Source organism: Scatophagus argus, chromosome 16, assembly GCF_020382885.2.
Source record: "Scatophagus argus isolate fScaArg1 chromosome 16, fScaArg1.pri, whole genome shotgun sequence".
Classification (NCBI taxonomy): Eukaryota; Metazoa; Chordata; class Actinopteri; family Scatophagidae; genus Scatophagus; species Scatophagus argus.
In genome coordinates this window covers 6,618,633-6,636,731 of record NC_058508.1, presented here as the reverse complement: position 1 = coordinate 6,636,731, position 18,099 = coordinate 6,618,633, and the positions used below count along the sequence as shown (strand labels likewise).

The 18,099-nt window shown below is 40.0% G+C and overlaps 2 protein-coding genes across 7 annotated transcripts; one reads left to right on the top strand and one right to left on the bottom strand.

The window, feature by feature from the left end:
• Positions 1-685: 685 nt before the first annotated feature.
• Positions 686-10,271, top strand: LOC124073179. 4 transcript variants are annotated; one of them, XR_006845653.1, is made up of 13 exons: positions 686-1,277; positions 2,495-2,641; positions 2,800-2,918; positions 3,360-3,540; positions 3,651-3,769; positions 4,147-5,791; positions 6,319-6,485; positions 6,637-6,734; positions 7,488-7,618; positions 7,767-7,947; positions 8,739-8,791; positions 8,958-9,027; positions 9,339-10,271. XR_006845653.1 is itself a non-coding variant. In XM_046415215.1 (13 exons), the coding sequence occupies exons 1-13, from the start codon at positions 755-757 to the stop codon at positions 9,371-9,373; spliced, it is 3,555 nt and encodes a 1,184-aa protein (XP_046271171.1). In that variant the 5' UTR covers positions 686-754; the 3' UTR covers positions 9,374-10,271. The 4 variants fall into 4 exon arrangements, 3 of the variants coding, with proteins under 3 accessions (XP_046271171.1, XP_046271170.1, XP_046271172.1); XM_046415215.1 differs by having other exon boundaries at positions 2,495-2,635; positions 8,647-8,791; XM_046415214.1 differs by having other exon boundaries at positions 8,647-8,791.
• On the bottom strand, positions 9,434-17,100 carry zgc:65811 (uncharacterized protein LOC393524 homolog). Of its 3 annotated transcripts, XM_046415218.1 has the most exons (10): positions 16,941-17,100; positions 16,598-16,703; positions 15,586-15,691; positions 15,398-15,495; positions 13,793-13,867; positions 13,578-13,682; positions 12,835-12,930; positions 12,618-12,701; positions 11,311-11,535; positions 10,464-10,606 (listed from the first exon to the last, which is right to left on the bottom strand). In XM_046415218.1, the coding sequence occupies exons 2-9, from the start codon at positions 16,661-16,663 to the stop codon at positions 11,320-11,322; spliced, it is 846 nt and encodes a 281-aa protein (XP_046271174.1). In that variant the 5' UTR covers positions 16,664-16,703; positions 16,941-17,100; the 3' UTR covers positions 10,464-10,606; positions 11,311-11,319. The 3 variants fall into 3 exon arrangements, with proteins under 3 accessions (XP_046271175.1, XP_046271174.1, XP_046271173.1); XM_046415219.1 differs by lacking the exon at positions 11,311-11,535 and having other exon boundaries at positions 9,434-10,606; XM_046415217.1 differs by having other exon boundaries at positions 10,464-11,535.
• Positions 17,101-18,099: the final 999 nt, after the last annotated feature.

The window sequence follows — 18,099 nt, the reverse complement described above, 5'->3', positions numbered from 1 at the left end:
TATCTTTATTATAAGATCCATTATTAGTCCCACAGGAGGAAATCTGCCTCGTCACAGCAGCACAAGGACATCAAATAAAAATACAGATCAATTAAACATACAAATAAAAATATAAGAAACGGAGTCGCTCTCCAGCAGAGGAAACAGCTTGGCCAACATCCTTCTTTCTCTCACCACCTACACTGGGTCGAGGGGGCTCCCTCCCTTTAAGATTTTATCCCGTCTCTTCCTGTCTGCAGTGGAGATGCTGCTGCCCCAGCACACCGCTCCACAGAACAGGGCACCACTGATGGCACCACGGAGAAGAAAAAGGTCCTGAGGAGCGTCCCCTGCACTCCAAAGGAGCCCAGTCTCCTCAGCACTTACAGCCTGATCTGGGCTTTCCTGAAGAGTGCAGCGGACTTAACTCTTCTCCTGTGAAGTGGGAACTAGATCAGTCAGATGACTGTGGGGCAGTGAAAAGTCCCCCTTTATAGTGAAATGGAATTTTAAAAAGCCTGTAATCCAGTAAAGCACAAGTACTTGCAAATTGTGCTTACACACAATACAGGAGTAAATGTAATTTGCCACTTTTCACCTTTTTGTTTATTTGAAACCTTGAAAATAAAAATGATGCGTTTGAGCAGTAGCCACTGAGCATGCGCCATCTGACTAATTAAGTCCAATTAGTGAGCAGGTGCGAAGACTACAAAAATACTGCTGCTGTTCGCTCTGTCCCAGCGACTTGGTGCGCACAGAGAAACTCTTATCTGCAATGCATTTGAAACAAAAAGGATACTGCTTCGGTGTCCTTCTCATTTACACCATCACAACAATAACTTTACCTCCAGTGGGCTGGTGTGAGTCCACTGTTTACGCATCGCAAACAAACTCTCATTTGATTCTTCACGATGACAGGAAGCGCGATTTAACGAGCGGAGGCCTCACTCATCCCCCCAGCCGAGGAGGGGGCGGACGGTTACACCTGGACTCGAGAAGTCTTCCATACATTGACAACCTGGACAACGGTGAGGAGACACAGACTAAAACCTCTGGAAGGCCTGAACGGACAAACAAACTCAGAATGGCGTCTACTACTTCGAGCAACAGAAGCTTCAAGAATCAGGAGAAAGTGAAGCAAACGGAGGGGGAGTGGGAGTCCACTTCAACTAATCCTCCCGATGAGGTCTGCAACGAAGGGAAAATTAAGCCTGTCGTCCACGGCAAGTTTTACATTACTGGTCAACTTAAAGCAAGCGTCCCAAGTGCAGGCTACCAGTCAGATTCTGCTGTTTCAGGTAAGCTGAAGGAATTCTTCCTCCTCTTCAGTGTAAGACTGCGCTCAAGCCAGCCTCCTCTTCGTAAACACGGGCAAGCTAGCCTCCACAATGTTTTCAAGTGCGTCCATATACGAGACACTAGGGTAATTGTGAGTTGTACTTTTATTTCACAATAACAGCAGTGTGACAACTAGACAAAGTTACATTCATTCATTAAATCAGTTAATCGTTCGGCCAATCACTCAATAATACGTGATTTATATAAATGTAATAAATTTATAAATGAATGATTAACTGATATGTGCGTGGATCTAAATCCAAGCTTTCTTTCATCTACTTAATGTAGATCTCAGTGCCCTCTCTCCTTCCCAGTGCTTTTGCCACTTTACCTTCAGTGTGGTCTTAATCACTTTTAATTTCTGGCTCGCTGAAGTAAATCTTATTTTGCAAAGGCACCTGCCATTTCGTTTCCTTTGATTCCACCATGTACTGCTGTCAGTGAGCATATCCCAAGTTAATCCCATTATCTGAAATGTGTATAATGTCTATTCTCTGTGATTCTACCAGTTCTGCTCATGGGATGGTTGTATCTCAAACTGGTTCCACATGGCAGCTCTCAACACTCTATAATCTATATAATAATATAATAATAAGTTTCTATAATCCATAATGCCAACAAGACTTCTAACCATGAATATTTTCCAGAGCTCTAAACTGTTAAACCATCATTGTCTCTTTTGCAGAATTTCTTTTTGTGACAGTGTTCACATTTCTCACTGTTCAGTAGCAGGTTTGGAACTGGAGACACGGTGCTGCTGTAGAGTCAGTCAAAGTGGCAGGCATGTAAAGAAAATGTCTTTTTAATATGCCAAATGTGATATCAAGTATGGCTTTCATCTACATTATTTATTTGGTCGTTGAGACAGTTGTGAAATGAAGGTAAATATTTTACATCAGTACAACAGTATGCCACACAAAAAAAAACACGATTTCAGGTGGGAACGGACTTTCATCAATACATCCTTGCATTTTCTTTCACTTCAGGGATTGTGTGTGCTGTGTTTTTTGCCAGTATTCTTTAGTAATTCAAACTCTAATTCTGATCATGGGAGATATATACTGTGTTTAGTTTCCATATTTTTCTTTACTGAGAGACCCAAGTGGTGACAAAAATGCAAACACAAACACTGTATTCTCTGTTGTGAAGTCTGAAGTGGTTTGTTTCTGTTTACAAGGCCCGGGTAGGATCAGAGGTCAGTGGCTCAGACACTCGAAGGAGATCTGGCAGAGGCTGCAGCCTGTGGTGGAGTGTGGAGATGACGCCATGACCCTGACTGTCAGGAGGAAACGAGCTGTACAGCTGCGGCTGGACCGGAGTGAGGGTAGTGCTTCTCCATTTACAAATAAACCTGCTTTATTTTGGGGACATCCATCCTCCATTTCCAGTTTATACATGGGTCTGTTTTCTGTTATGTCAATGTCTTTTTATGTGCATTTTCATAAGTGTGAAGTTATGGTTTTGTGTCTTTTTATGTCTCAGTGAATGAGTCATCTGTGCCGTTTTCCCAACTGCCACCACAGTGTGGCTACTCTGTACAGACCACATGGACGGACCTCAGTCTCACATCTCAGTATGATGCCTGCCATGTCACACTGGAGGTATGGGATTCATGCAATCTGTTCTCTAGGTCGGATACCGATGCATAGATTAGTTTATTGCTGCTGATGTGACTCAACCGGCTACTGCCATCCTGGAGTCGTGGAGAATGTGATAAAATGGGCCAGTGTGGCATGTTGGTTACCCTTTGTCTCTGATGTGGCTGATTTAATATGCTTCTGAAACATTTCTGCTCATCATGGTCTTCATGCCAAGAATAACAGGCTGCTGTAACAGGGTTAAGATGAAGATGATGATTTCAACTGAAATGACTTGGTACATTCTTATATTATTTTGAGAAGATTGTTGACTCATGTTTTTAATTTTTTTTTTAAACCAAGGTTTGTTTAATTATATATCTGTGTTCTCGAGTGGATGTGAACAGTTTTAGCCAGCAGCAGTAATGGTCTAAAAAAAAAAATGCTGTTAAAACATGTGTTCAGGATGACAGCTATGTGTTGCCTCTGCTATGGAGGGGGACGCCAGTCAAGATGTCCTGCCCAACCTCTCAAATCTGGTCACAGGCCGTGGGCCTACTGTCTCCACCCTCCGTCTGCTGCTCTCAGTATGGTATGACCGTCAAAGTGCAGGGACTGTCTGCTGCAGAGGCGCTGAGGGTAAACGGTAATTGCCAAATCTTACTTTTTATTCTATTAGCACTTGGTTCACTCAAATCATTTCCTCCCTCTCTTATGATTTACCAGACTTTTTAAAAAAACTTTTTTTCTCTACAGTCAGAGGCGAGTGGACCCCTTTGATGCTGTTTGCTGAGCAGTGTGGTTACACTCTGGACAGACGAGACACAGAGATTGTTATTGCTGCTCCATTCATTGCATGTGGCATCACAGTAAAGGTGAATTAACAGTAAACACTATTCATGTGACATTCAAAGTATATTCTTAGTACATGTATGTGCACAAAAGTTAAATCTGTTGTTGGCACATTTATCCTAGTATTTAGGGAGTTTCTTGATCAATCAACTTTTCAGGCATATCATAGAGATTGGAAACAGAAGTAAGAAGACATTAAATACCCAAACTTGAAATGACAAATCGTTTGTTTCTACTTGCGCAGTATTTGATACTGAAGATATCATAAGTGTGTTTAGAATACTGAATGGTGAATGATTTCATACAGAATTCAGACATCTGCTGTCTGTTCTTGTACATAACTTTTTGTATGTGGTTGTCTTCTTTACGGTTTCTCACAGAGTCTCTGGTCTTCTTTCAGGATGGAAAATACACACTTTCTCTTCAAGTAGGAGAGACAACATTCACACTGGCCTGTCCTGTCTCTTATCCTAAAGAACTCCCACTAACCTATCAGTCGCTGGTCAACGGTCCTCCAACCAGAGGGCCAGCAGAGCACACGTCAGCATCCCTGGAGACATTTCCATGGACTCCACCTTTCTACTTGGCCCCGCCTTACTATCCTCACCCTACGTATCACTACAAGTATCCAAGTCCAGATGGATATGACGAATATAATCCCCATCCTCCCTCACCTTCAACTCCTGACACTAAATATGGGCTACAGGCCTACCCTTCTGTCAATTCCCATTTAGACTCTCAGGGCTACTACGGCCAGCAGATTCCTGTAAAAGAATCCGATTTGAATTTTGGTGTCCACAGTTCTCAGTCATCTCTAAGCGATATGGGGGATTCAAGTCTGCTGTATCCAGATCTACAGCAGAATCAAGAAACTCCTGTCTTAGGTCTCTCTGAAAAGCGTAGTGCTGCACATTCTCCCTCCTCAAATGCAGGTTTTCCACTTCACATCGAGTCACTTCCTCTCCAACCCCACAGCCCTACCCTCAATCAATACTATCACTACTACCATCAGCCTAAAGTCCCTCTTCCTGACCTACCTCAAGACCTTGATCCAGATCCTAAGTCTCATAACCCTGAATCTCCAGTGTCTGAGGCTCTTAACAGATTTAACTTGGACCAGTTCTTTCAGCATGAGGCTGCCTCTCATCCTTACACTCTTCCAACAAGTGCACCTTATACACCTTATCCTCCGCAGCCATATCCGTACCGCTACTTGTCTTACTTTCCATATCTTGCTAGGGGCCAGGCCAAAAGATTGGCGCCTCTCAATCCTGACGTGGCCTCAAAAACAAATTTGCTTGATCATCAAAACACAAAGTCGAGCTCCTTTGTTGATCCACTTCCTCACACATCAGAAGATGATGAAGAATACAAGTTTCATCTATACATAGATCAGCCAAACCCAGATGAAATGATTCACTTTAAAGAAAATAGCCCTGACTGGACCAAACACCCACTTTTGTCTGACAGTGATGGTGTAAAAGAGGTGCAGCTTCCTTTACAACATGCTGATGCAGATTCTCCTCCTGAACGACCCTTTTTCCCCAAAAATAATCTTCCTTCTTACCCATATGATGAATATTATCCTTATTCTCATTACTACCAGCTGTATTATGGACCTGAGAGTTTACTCAGTCATGTGTCTCCAACTTCATCCAAAGAAGCTTTAGATCCTCTACTTAAAGCGTCCTCCTCCCCACCGCAGCAGCACTTGTATCACAAACCTCAAACCACTGCTCCACCCACAAAATCAATGTATGACATTCACCTTGACCCTCTGCATCCTTACTATTATTACCACCTCTTCTACCATCCTGAAGTGTCTGTGGACAACGAGCAAGTGCATCCCACCACCAGTATGAACTCAAAATCAGAATCTCTGCTTCCCTCAGACTCTGCCACTGAGGCAGGATATCCCAACATGCCTCAGTCAAGTCCCCTTCATGGCCTCTATCACCATGATATCACACCACAGCATCCATATGATTCTTTTGGGCATCCTGATGGTGATGAAGGAGAAGAGAGACTGGATAATGATGTGAAAGGTAAACGGTGACATCCTAAAGGTAAAAAAGGTAAAATCCTGTGATTTAATTGCCTGTGGTCACCGCAAGGGGGCAGAACATCACTGACAGGCTTTTTGTTTTTGTTATGTGCGAGAGCAGCAAATACCAAGTGTTTTGAAATGACAACAACGCTGTGAATCTTTATGAACATCAATCAAGCCTTTCTGGCTGTGCATTGACACCTGTATGGAATATATTCTCTTATTTCATATGCTGAACCATTCAAGTTTAACTAGCTCTCCTAGTTCAGGTTCTGCGCTCAGAACGCCTCAAGGCAAGAGCTGTACACTCGCTCTGACCCACCCTGTGGCTTTGGCCTCGTGTCAGATTTCTGTCCCAAAACAGACCTTGTCAGTGCACATCTGAAAATGAATTGCCAATGAAGAAAAATGTTAGTCACTGTCAGATGAGAAGCTGATGCCCAATACTCAGAATTGAATATTTAAGCTTGATTTTTAATCAACTTTTTTTTTTTTATTAATTTATTTTCTGTGTGTGTGCAACAGTGGGACAGCATTTGATCTTTGCAGTGCCTGACTCGGTGCTGGAGTCCGCAGTGCCCCCCCTGGCTCACTCCCCTGAGGTCATTAATGTGTCCTGCACTCTGCAGAGGCTGACCTCTGACCCTGACATCTACATCGTCCTCCTGGATGACTGTGAAGTGAACAAACATGTAAGGCACACTTCTGCTTTATGTGGAATGTATACAGAACTCCAAAAGGCTGACCACATGATCACATATCTGTTCACTTGCACTTAACTGCATCAGATTGTTGCTTTGTGACATTATGTAAACCAGCCCCCTCATATTAAATCCTTGTTAGATGTTTGGCAGACAGACAGTGGTTCATCTGTTGGAAGTCTGTGATATTGATTCTCTTCAGCGAGACTACAGTTCTGTGCATGAGGACTCTCCTGTCAGGTATGTTTAGGACACATTTAAAAAAAAAAAAAAAAAAAAGTGATCAATTCAGAGTTAATCATATTTTCAAGAGACATTTAACACATTTAACTGCTTTGCAAGGACCTCCACAAAGTTTTTGCCTTTTTTGTCAACATGGTTTTGATATCACAGGTATTTTCAACGCTCTCAAATGGCATTTTTGGTAAGAGGTGGAGTTCCAATGTACGTATTTTATCTTAATTTCCTGTAATTGCACACATACATAAACCCTCACACAGTGGGGTCAGCTAGTTACAGGAGCTGAAAAGCAGAAATGACCACTGGCTGACATTGCGTTTTCGTTAGGCAGGAAATAACTGCTGCAATCATTTGAAGCAACTGCTTCCAAAGCATCAGACAAATAGATGCATTTCTATGCATTTTCTCTTTTTATTTTTATTTAGCTTATATTTCTATTTTATTCAACTTTTTATCTTGTATTTTTATATTCTACTTATTTCTCCCGGGACCTGAGTCCTAAATTTCGTACCATAAACGTGAATGTGAGCTGGTATGACAATAAAGTTCCTTGAATCCTTGAATTTCCACCTTCTGGGCCCATGAGTCAAGATGCAACTGTAATGGATAAAATATAAACATGAAATGACCTATAAAATGCTGTGTCAGCTTAGTTTGGGATGAGACACCCTCTGCATCCACGGTGGTGTTATGTGTGTTTCCATGGCCCTCTGTCTTATAGCATGTATGTCGTTTGCATGTGTTGATCCTTAGGTTGATGGTGGAATGTAGTTCTTCCCCAGCTTCTCAACATGAAGTGAGGCTTCATATGATTAATCAGCCTCGTCCACATCCTGTTCTGTCTACATCAGCTGTAGTCACTGTGCAACTGAGAATTGCCACAGGTGATGGTTTCTCCATATTCTCTTTAAGCTTACCTTTTGACCTTTTGACAGTTCCATCTGGTGCTCAGAAGTGTCAAGTTAATGTTGAAGCAACATTTGCCATCTAGTTGTCAGTCAACAGACTGTTAAGTTATTCTTTTCTACTTAGATGAGTCCTTCACCACCTTCCACCCTGAGGCTCATCTACCTCTTGGCCTCATTCGAGGCAGACCAGTTTATGTGGAAGTGAGACTACTGGACCCCCCAGAGCCAGGCCTGGTTCTGCTGGTTCACTCCTGCCTGGCTTACAGTCCTGCTCCGTATGCCAGCTGGATGCTTGTTTACGATGGGTGTGTTACAGAGAGAGAAAAGATAAAGAATGGTGTTAACATGCTTAAATGTTTGTGTTGCTTTGTAGTTGCAAAGCACAAGTGTTTGAAAATCCTCCACATTCAGTATGTTGTATTGTGGTGCTGTTTGATTCTTTCATGCAGCTGCAGGAGTCAGCAGCTCGTGTCAGTATATTATAGTCTCCTCTTCTTCGTATAGCAGTGTAGTTTGTGTTTTCATTGATTATAGGTAAGATCTGAGGAGCCATCACCAAATTATGAAAAGAACTGCTCCCCCTCCAATAATGGGCCAAATTGTATCAGCATGGAATGGTAATGGCCTGATCTGACAGTTGTTGGGTGTCAGGGGTGGCAGTTTGGTTAAGTGTCCTGTCACAGAGAACAGCAGCTAATTTTGCAACTCAAACACCTATTGCAAGGCTTTGGTGGAAAGGTTGACATCTCCAAGTTTTATTTTGGCTCCTTTCACAATTTGACCAATAACAACACAAGTCATCTTAACACAAATATAAAAATATCTAAAAACTACCAGCTCAATTTTTGTTAGTCTACTGTGAGCTTTAATGCTTTCTTGACAATGAATCATAGTGTTTTGGGAAAATGTATTCAAAATGTCAATGTCTTTGTGTCTTGCATGTGGTTTACACTTTTTTTTTTTTTTTAACCGTTTAACCATCCTTTTTTTTTTTTTTTTTTCAGCTGTCCCAGCCAGGGTTTTTCTCAGTTACTTCACTCCCCACGGTCTGATCACATCCGGAGGATCATAATTTATAGTTTTCTGTCTCATTCAGAAAGTCCCATCTACGTAGCTAACAGAGGATACTCTCACCTAGAAGACCCAGAGGTAACTCCACTTAACAAATACAAGTGATTTTTAATATAGTTCTTTCAAATACAGGCTGATTTAAAACTGTTAAATACAGTTTGACCATTCATAATTGTGTTTGTGTGTAGAATACTGTAACAAAATAGTAAAACCCCTGTTGTCTTTATATTCCCCCTCCACACAGATCTTTTTCTTGTGCTTGACAGAGGCGTGCTCTACTGCTGATGGTGACTGCACTGTGGGCTGCGTCAACAGTAAGCTTAACGCATATATATTATTAGAAACATATTCAACATAATCTGAAGACTTGTGGGTTCCAGTCCCCAAATGCTGTGCAGATGGAATCCCTTTGAATGCTTCTACATGCTTCTACTTCTACATAGTGTTGCTTAGTTCCAAAGAGCTTTATACACAGGAAATGATGCAATATACCTAAAACAAGGCTAGAGAAGTATCAAACAGCCAAACACATGAAGTTTGAGGATGTGTGTCTAAAAATGTGACTCATCAGCTTTAGCCTCTGAGAGACGCTTCATTACATCCACTTTTCTCCCTCCCCCCATAGGTCCCAACAGTGACGGACGAGCAAAGAATAAATAAAGACACTTTTACAAAACTGCACCCTTGTTGTTTTGTGAAAATTATAAGGACACAAGAAAATCCATCTGTGGAATATTTATTTTAAAAACTGTGAGCTTCAAAACAATGCTATATTTTACTGCACAGTACAGATAAAGAACAAAAGCAGTTTGAGGCATTCAGTTTTCTCTCTGAACAGGACAACGTTATTGTACTTGTATGTGGTCACAGAAGCTTTCAGCAGGAATGGAAACATGAGTGAATTGAAATGGCTGAACATGACGTCTGGGAATGGCAATGTGTTTCACTGATTCAAATCAGAAAACATGAAGAATGTTTCTGTCAATGAGGTGCTTTTCTGATTAGTCCTGTGAATGTTGTCATGAATGCAAGTAATTTGGAGGAAAAAAAAAAACAAACTGGCAAAAGAGAAACTAGTCTAGGGTACCCTTGAATGATTGTAGTTCTATAGTGTAGAAATGAATTCTTAGTAATAAGAAGGTGAAACTAACTGTCATTACGTTCTGACGTGGTGTCAATTTAATCTCACCTTAAAAGCTTATTAAACAGTTGGAAAAAAAAAAAGATCCCTTATGCATTTACACATAACTCTTTTGGCACATTTTGTCATATCTGCCAGTGGCTCAAAGAGTATTTTAACTCTTCCACGTGTGGCAACACAGAAACACAAACATCAGAAGCAGTATTTAATGGAACGTTCAGATGTGTAACAGACAAGATCTCCCTTTACCTTCCTAGCAGTTATTAAATGGATATGTTCTCAGTCTTGGGTTACTTACTTATTCCCACAATGATGTACAGGCTCGTCAGTCTAGAAAGCACATGCTGTCTAGTTTCTAGTTGGATGAATAATTGCTAATTACAAGCAACATCCATTTCACATGATGAATGATTATTTTAAAAAAAGCAGAATAAAATATTAATAGTTGTCAAATGCTCTGATGAAAGTGTTTGCTCTTAATGGGTCACATTATTAGCACATTGAAACATTTTAGGTCATAAAAATGCAATTGTAACACTAGTTAAGTTGTAGAACTAGCCTACAGAGAAAAGTCTGTAGGCACTGATTTGCTGGTTCAGCCTAAATTCCAGCGATGGTCTCCGTTGATGAGGCATAAGAGGGTAAGGATTCGAATTTTCTTCTTAGTACACATTTTTGTAGTACGCGGTGACCTCCTGGTGGACTTTCTTGAGCTGTTTCCAGAGGATAGATGTGCAGACCATCGCAGTGATCTGTCATGCATACACAAAGGGAGCAGGGATGGGACAGAGGGTTGTGCAGTGAACAGCCTGGATTACACCAGCTATAGAATGAATTAGTAAGCATCTGGGAGAGAGAGGTTGCACTTGCAAGCCTGTGCTACCTATCAGCCTACAGCCATGTACAGAGAAGCTGTTAAATTTTGAAGGCAAATGTGTACAATGAAGAATAAGTAAAACACTTCAAGAAAAAATCCAAACCTGGACATGTACTGTTAAACTGTAGGTATGTTACCAAAAAATGAGAGAAAAAAAAAAGAGAAAATCCCAGAAACCGCCTCCTTTAATGGTGGGACAAACCAAGACAACAATAACAATAATAATAAAAAAAAACTAATGGGGGAGAAGCTTTAAACGGAAAGGAGTGGCTTGTTTATGAAGCTTAACGATTGTTGAAAATGAGTGCAAAATAAGTAACTCAATAAGCAGCCATTGCTCTTATATTTAAAAAGTGAAAATCTTGGCATATAAGCATTTGGCCAATAATTTTTGTGGACAAAAATAAAAATACTTTATAGTTATAGTTGTGCCTTAAGTCTTTTAGGTTGGATTTTTTCTTCTAAAAGGGAGGGGTAGACACCTGCCAGTGACCATGCAGTGAAGGGCTGTTCAGCAATGTTCAGCAGTAAAGAGAGAGTAGAATAAAACCAACACTGTATGACAGAGTGCAAACTGACAGGAGAGCACTAAGCCTGAACCATGGGGATGTTGGCAACAGTGAGAGGGGTGAAGACAACTGGGTCCTGGTCAGGGTGGGTGTTGGAGGTGGAGACAAAGTCAGGCTGGGGTGGTTGAGGGTTAGCCAGGACGGAAGTGGAGTGAGTCAGGATGATATACTGAGGAGATGAGGTGGACTGACGCATCGTTTTAAGAAGGACTGTGCTGCAAATCAGAGCTATGATCTTTGGGAGCCAGTGATTGGGAGAATGACAAATTGAATAAAAAAATGTTTTTAAACCAAAGGGGGAGGGGGTATTGATTAAAGAGAGACAGAGGGATGCACAATGGTTAGAACATGGTGATTAACTTTATGAACAAGAGCAAAAGACACAATTACATATGTTTAAAGGCAAAGAACTGAATGCGGCTTTTTTTTCATATCAGTCTCACTTTTCCATTTTCAGTCAGGAAGTACCCTCAGTGCTGTGTTTTGACGAATCTGATGCTAATTAACTATTTCATATTTTTACAGTATGTGCTATGTTTGCACTACAGTATAAATAAGACCCACTGTCTTTTGTTTTTTTAAATAAGACCCACTGTCTTTTGTTTTTTTAAATAAGACCCACTGTCTTTTGTTTTTTTAAATAAGACCCACTGTCTTTTGTTTTTTAAAGATGACAATCTTCAAGCCCACCACAGTCAACACAGGAAGTGGTGTTGCGAAGACGGCTCGGAATACTTAACAAGACTAAGAGTACAGTCATACTACTAATGCTTTGCATTCATGACCAAATACCTGCAAAACTACTTTCCATCAGCTGTAATCTCTGCTATTTTTAGTGCTAATAAGAAAATGATGACATGCAACATACTGGCCAAACACTCAAGTATGAGCATTGTCATTGTATGACCATATTAGTCTGTTCATCTTAGCATTTATCTCAAACTGAGACCTAATCAAAGCGCAACAAATTAAAAGATCTCTGTTTGGCTTCCTCTCTGACTGGTTTGGTGGCTTGACACAAATTCAGTAGCATCTACAGCACTCCCCTGCTCTGATTTGAATATGTTGCACTTTATAAGAAACTTTATATAAGTTAGTGGGCATAGTTTTTTTTTTTTATAATTGACACACAACACGGTATTTGATTCTAAATACAAAATAGCAATGAAAATGTGCAGAGTGATAAATAATAATGCAAATGAATTATTTTGTTTGTTAAATTATCTTGCAACATATTCTCTCTCTCACACCAGCCCATATCACCCAAAACATTAACTTCATTTACTGTCTAAATTGTATGGTAACACAGTTGCCTACCAGCAGAACTCCAATTCCAAAAAGGATTCCCATCATCATTGGTCCTCTGCTGTCAAAGACCTCTGCGATGGTCACAGGACAATTCTGTAGGGATACCAAAAAAGAAGATTGTGTTTATACCTTATACATCTGAAGTAAACAGCAACAATAACTCAAAGATGAGCTCAGAACCATTCAGTACTTAACAGTCAACAGATGTACAACAGCGCCAACTTACTTTCATGATGAAGTAATCCGAGAAACCTTTTGGATCAGGACAGGTGTTTTTAGCGATCTCTATCAATGAGACCCCTGTCACCCCACAGCAGTGAAGCTACAGGCGAGAGAGATGAAGACATTAATATCATCCAAGGAAGACCAAATGATATTAATGAGCAGCCCTTTATGAACCGTTGCATTGTCACTAGTCTCATGCACCCAGTCTCTTAAATTAAATTAGCATACTGAACAACTGCTATCAAATGTAATCTATTACCATCTGTGAGCTCAAGCGACAATGATGTTAGAGTAACTTCTGCCTCAACTTACTGCTGTTATAAAGAGAGACAAAAACATAGAGCCTCCGTTTAGTTTCATATCTTAACCAGGATGTTACTTATCTTGCTAACTAGCTAAGCAGGGTTGTGTCAGCTATGTAAGAGCAGCAGCTAACGTTAGCTGGTTAATTCAGGGTAACCCCCGCAGTAATTTTATTTTGAAGACACCTGTGAGTGTTTGTGGTCACTGTGGTTGCTCAGGCCTACAGGAATTAGATAGCTCTGCTAACATTGGTACATTGGTAGGTAGGGAGCATGTGCAGGCTTGTTAAGAGCCTCTAAACCAGGAACTTCCAAGGAATCCAGAAACAAAATAAACCAATGTGTTTGTTTCTGGCTATATGCATTGGTGACCTGACTGTCTGCTTAAACTTTAAACTGTGCTCTTTATCACATTGGAAAAAAGGAAAAAGTTTGTGCTTACTGTTTTGTGGATGAATGTGAGAGTGACACCAATGACTGGGTCTCCACCACTACTCACATACAGAGCATACAAGCTAGTGTAGAACTCCACAATGTTCATCTGAACCTTCATGACAAAGATTAAAACACAACATGATGGTCATAAGAAAATAAGGTATTTACTGATTTATTCATTCTATTTTTTATCCTACTATTGCTTTTCCATTTCCCTCTCACCTGATCCCTCTTGGTATAGGCGAGCACTGCAACAGCAACTTCAGCGACAAACAGAAAGGCCAGAAGGACAGAGAACTGAAAGGATAAGAAGAGGTAAATAAACCTAATCATACCACCAGAATCAAACAATTTAATACAAGAACAAGTAAGCTAACAGCATAATACTTGTTCCATCATTCTCCCACTATTTTGCATGTGCATAAAAACAAGGATATGCAAATGTATTCTTGTTTTTGTTTTCACCAGTATTGGACTTTACATAAAAAAAAAATGCCATACAAATCAGTTTAAAGGGCAATATTCTTCTCCTCTTAAATAAAGCATGTATAACGTTAAGGGCCTGACAAAGAAATACTCATTTAAGATAAGCTGAGATAAATCTTTATTAGCACCTCAGTGGGGAAATTCTCAATTTCACACTTACAGTAACTTTAAAAAAATAATGACTCACAGATTTCCTGACGGGTTCAGGCTGATACACTTAAAAAAAACATGTCTGGATAGGCAGTTTGATTAAAATGAGTCATAGTAACAGTTTAGTTCCTGGTATTTAACCCTCTGGAGCTGGAAAACAGCTCATATTCACAACTGAAAATTAAGTTCTGGAAATGTCTTCACACGGTCTGTTTTCTCCCCACTGTACACAAGCCTTCTCAGTCTGTGCCTTTGTGCTATGTGAAGGAATGCCTGTGAACTTTTCCCACAAGGACACTGAGATGAGACTGAGAGAACAGTGGAAACCATTAAACAGGAAATCGGAGGGAAAAGAATGAAGAGAATTTCAACATATTTTAACTCATATGTTGGACAATTTATTATAATCTTCTTGCTAAGGATACAATGCCACATGCCAGTTTTTGTGTATAAACGAGCATAAAGCTTGTCACCTACAACCAAGAATTCAGAGAGCTCAGAGGTATGAGTAACCAAAGGGTCTCTTTATATTCCTCTCTTGTCTCCATTAGTTTACCACTTATGTGCTGTGGGGGTTGCTCAACATGAAAGTGAAACCGTTTTGATTCTTTGCGGTTAAAATTTGGAGAAAACATGTCTCATCACAGGAACTACAGGAATTATCCTGAAGCACAAGCATGAGCAAGTCAGTGAAATCATTTTAACAGAGACTGAGGAGATGGAATGGTACCAGGAGACGGCAGACTTTGCTTGTCATTGGGTAGGATGTAAAGATGAATGTTTGCCTCTTCCTGCTGTTTTTAAATTGTTATATTTTTAGCACTTTGAGCACCTCAAGCAAAGGGCCATCGAGTTTCACCATTTAAGACTAAATGACTAAATGTCAATATGATAACTTTGACCAGCACTTAAAAATTGCAACAGGATTGTGCAAACTGTAATTATTCACTTTAATCATTGAAGAATTTTTTTTTATAAATAATCAGAATCTTAAAAGTAACTGTGATTATATTTATCAAATAAGTACATAGCTTAGCCTCAAAGATTTTTCTCAGATGAACAATTTATTTTGCAGTTTTGCATTTACTTGGCTTGAGAGTGCAGAATAGAACAACAAACAAACAAAAAAACGAAAACATGGCTGTTTCCTCATTTTAAAGGGACGTTACTGTATAAAGAAAAAAATCTTACCACTTGCAGTGCACATCTTTTCTCACCGCAGGCGCCGTAGTCTCCGAACGACACCACAATCAGAATCACTGACCCGAGTACTATCATTATTGTCACAACTGATAAAAAAAAGTAGACAAACACAAATCTGTGATTGTTGTTCAAAATATCTATGCATTTGGCAAAATTTGTTTAACATATGTACTGACCCATAACAAATACACTTGAGTTGAGGGCCTCTATTTCGAAGATGCCTCTGGTGCCAGGGCTGAACCTCAGCCACAAGCCAAGACCCAACAAGACAAGTCCCACCAGCTGCAAATGCATGGAAATAAAACAAAACCACACTGTGAATGTGCTGCACACAATATTTCCTGCTCTCAACATTTCACGTCTCCATTCAGACCTCGTCGGTAATGTTGTGTATGTGCTCAAGTCAGGTGAAATATTTTCCTTGACAGCTGGAGATGCTTTTTTCTTTTTCATATGATGGTGGCATGGTAATTTCTTATTTAAACTTCCCTGCACGAAAAGGTACTACTTTTTCATTGTAAAATCACATACTGTGCGTAGTTGTAAAACATTTTTATTTTAATGTTTTTCTTTTTTCTTAACTTGCCACACAAAATCATTCTTAGAGAGAACAAAGTGCTTAACGCAAGGATTAAAGCAAGAAAAAATGGTGAACCTGAAACTGCTCTATGCTTGAAAACAAGCTGGTGCCTACGAACTTAAAGCCCAGAGAATAAGACAACTGTGGGACAGCTAGGTAAACAAATGGAACAATTTAACCTTTTCAAACAGCAAAAACGCACCAAAACACAATGCAACAAGACAGCACATGTCAAGCACAAAAAAAACCCAACAAAAAAGCAGGTGGGGTATGTAAATAGCATGAATGAATAAGTTTGGTCTCTTTTGGTTTTCTATCATCTTCTTATGTTCTAATTAGAACGCAGATGTGAATAATGTGACATTAAGCACTGGTCAATATTTTTAAACACAGGAAATGAAAGTTACAGGACACCTGGGCTGGTATTCAGAAGAAACGAAAGCTCTGCCACTGACGCACCAACTGGGAGCCAATTTGTAATTCCACTTACAAAAAAACAAAAAACAAATAAAAACAAAAAAACTGTTCTTTTTTTTCACTTAAAAAAAACAAAAAAAAAATATAGTCACTTTTTTAATTCTTTTTTTTTTTTTTTTTTACAGACATACCGCAAAGATAATGTTGAAAATGAAGAGGATGTATTTGCAGACGAGGCCACATCCGTCCACTGCCATGATGACCAGCGATGTGTTATTCTGCGTCCACTTGTGAAGTCTGTAAGATGCAAAAAACGAATTACCTCATCATTTCTGCAGGCCTGTTGCGCGGCTCTGTGTTTAAAATACGCGTATACACACACATTATAACCTCGTAGGGGTTATATTTTACGCGTAAAATGCGCATTAAACAATTGGCAACACGATTGAACAGCGCTATTTCTTTTAAATGTGCAGCCTTGAGTAATGTGGACGCCATGCTAGACACGAAACTGAGCGCTAAACAAATCATTACCTGTATTTGTTGAAGATCAACTGTTCGTCACCCCTGCGAATTGCTGGCAATAAAACCTTGACGGTGATTCAAAATCTCAATTTTGCTGCGTGCTCTTTTAACAACCACGAAATGCGTCATGCCCCGCCTCTTTGAGCTCGCTCAGTCTTTTCAATGGCTGAAAGGTGTGAATGACAAGAGGCAACACCTATAAGCAGAGGAGCGGACGCGGCGGTGGCGGACGGTGGGCGGGTCCATTAGCACAAAACTGAAACTTTAGGAAACGAAAGCTATTGATGATGACTGGATGTCAGTAAACAAACTGAAAACGAATGCTTATTTGTCTTTCTTTTTTAGCTGACATATATATGTGAAATTCATAAACAAATGGCGACTGCTAATTTGCTAGTGCCACATTTGTTTCTTGAAATCGTGAAACTTTGAGAAAGGGAACAAAGCGCAGGAAATACGCTGTTTCATCTCATGCACAAGTCACGCACACACACACACACACACACACAGTAGCCCTTTATGAGGTGCAAAAGTGAACAGGATGCATATGATAGACACACAAGTGGGTTGAAACACACTGACTAGTAAGATAATGCAAATTGTGTAGGCCAATCCTGGCTTGTTTGTGTCCACATTCTCGTGGTCGACTCATTCAGTCATAATGCATGTCTTATACTCCTCTTGAATATGTTTAAACTGCTGCAATCTGAAAAAGTGTAGCAATCCACTTGCACCATCTCTAACTACCTTTTACCGTCTTTTGTGTGCGGATAGCATACAGAGAGACGTGTTTCTGCAATGTACATAAATGGTCATTACATTACAATCACATTTTAAGGCATAGACTAGCAGAAAACTCATATTCTATACACTTCATCCATACATATGATACATTATGTTCTGTCTGTGTAAATAGCTAAAGGCATGATATGCAGGACTAAACACCACCTGCTTCAACTTAAAAATGTAAGTTCAGTTGCTGCAGTAAATATTTGAATTAACTTGAACAATTAATTCGTGGTCTTCTGTTAAGAGTTTTCCAGAGTTAGCTTAACATTTCACTTCTGAAAGAACTATGCAGGTGTAAGATAAAATCTGTCAATAACAAAAGTACTTCCTGTGGTTGGTTCCTAGTAACTAGCAACCTCAAAGAGACAGAGCTTAGATA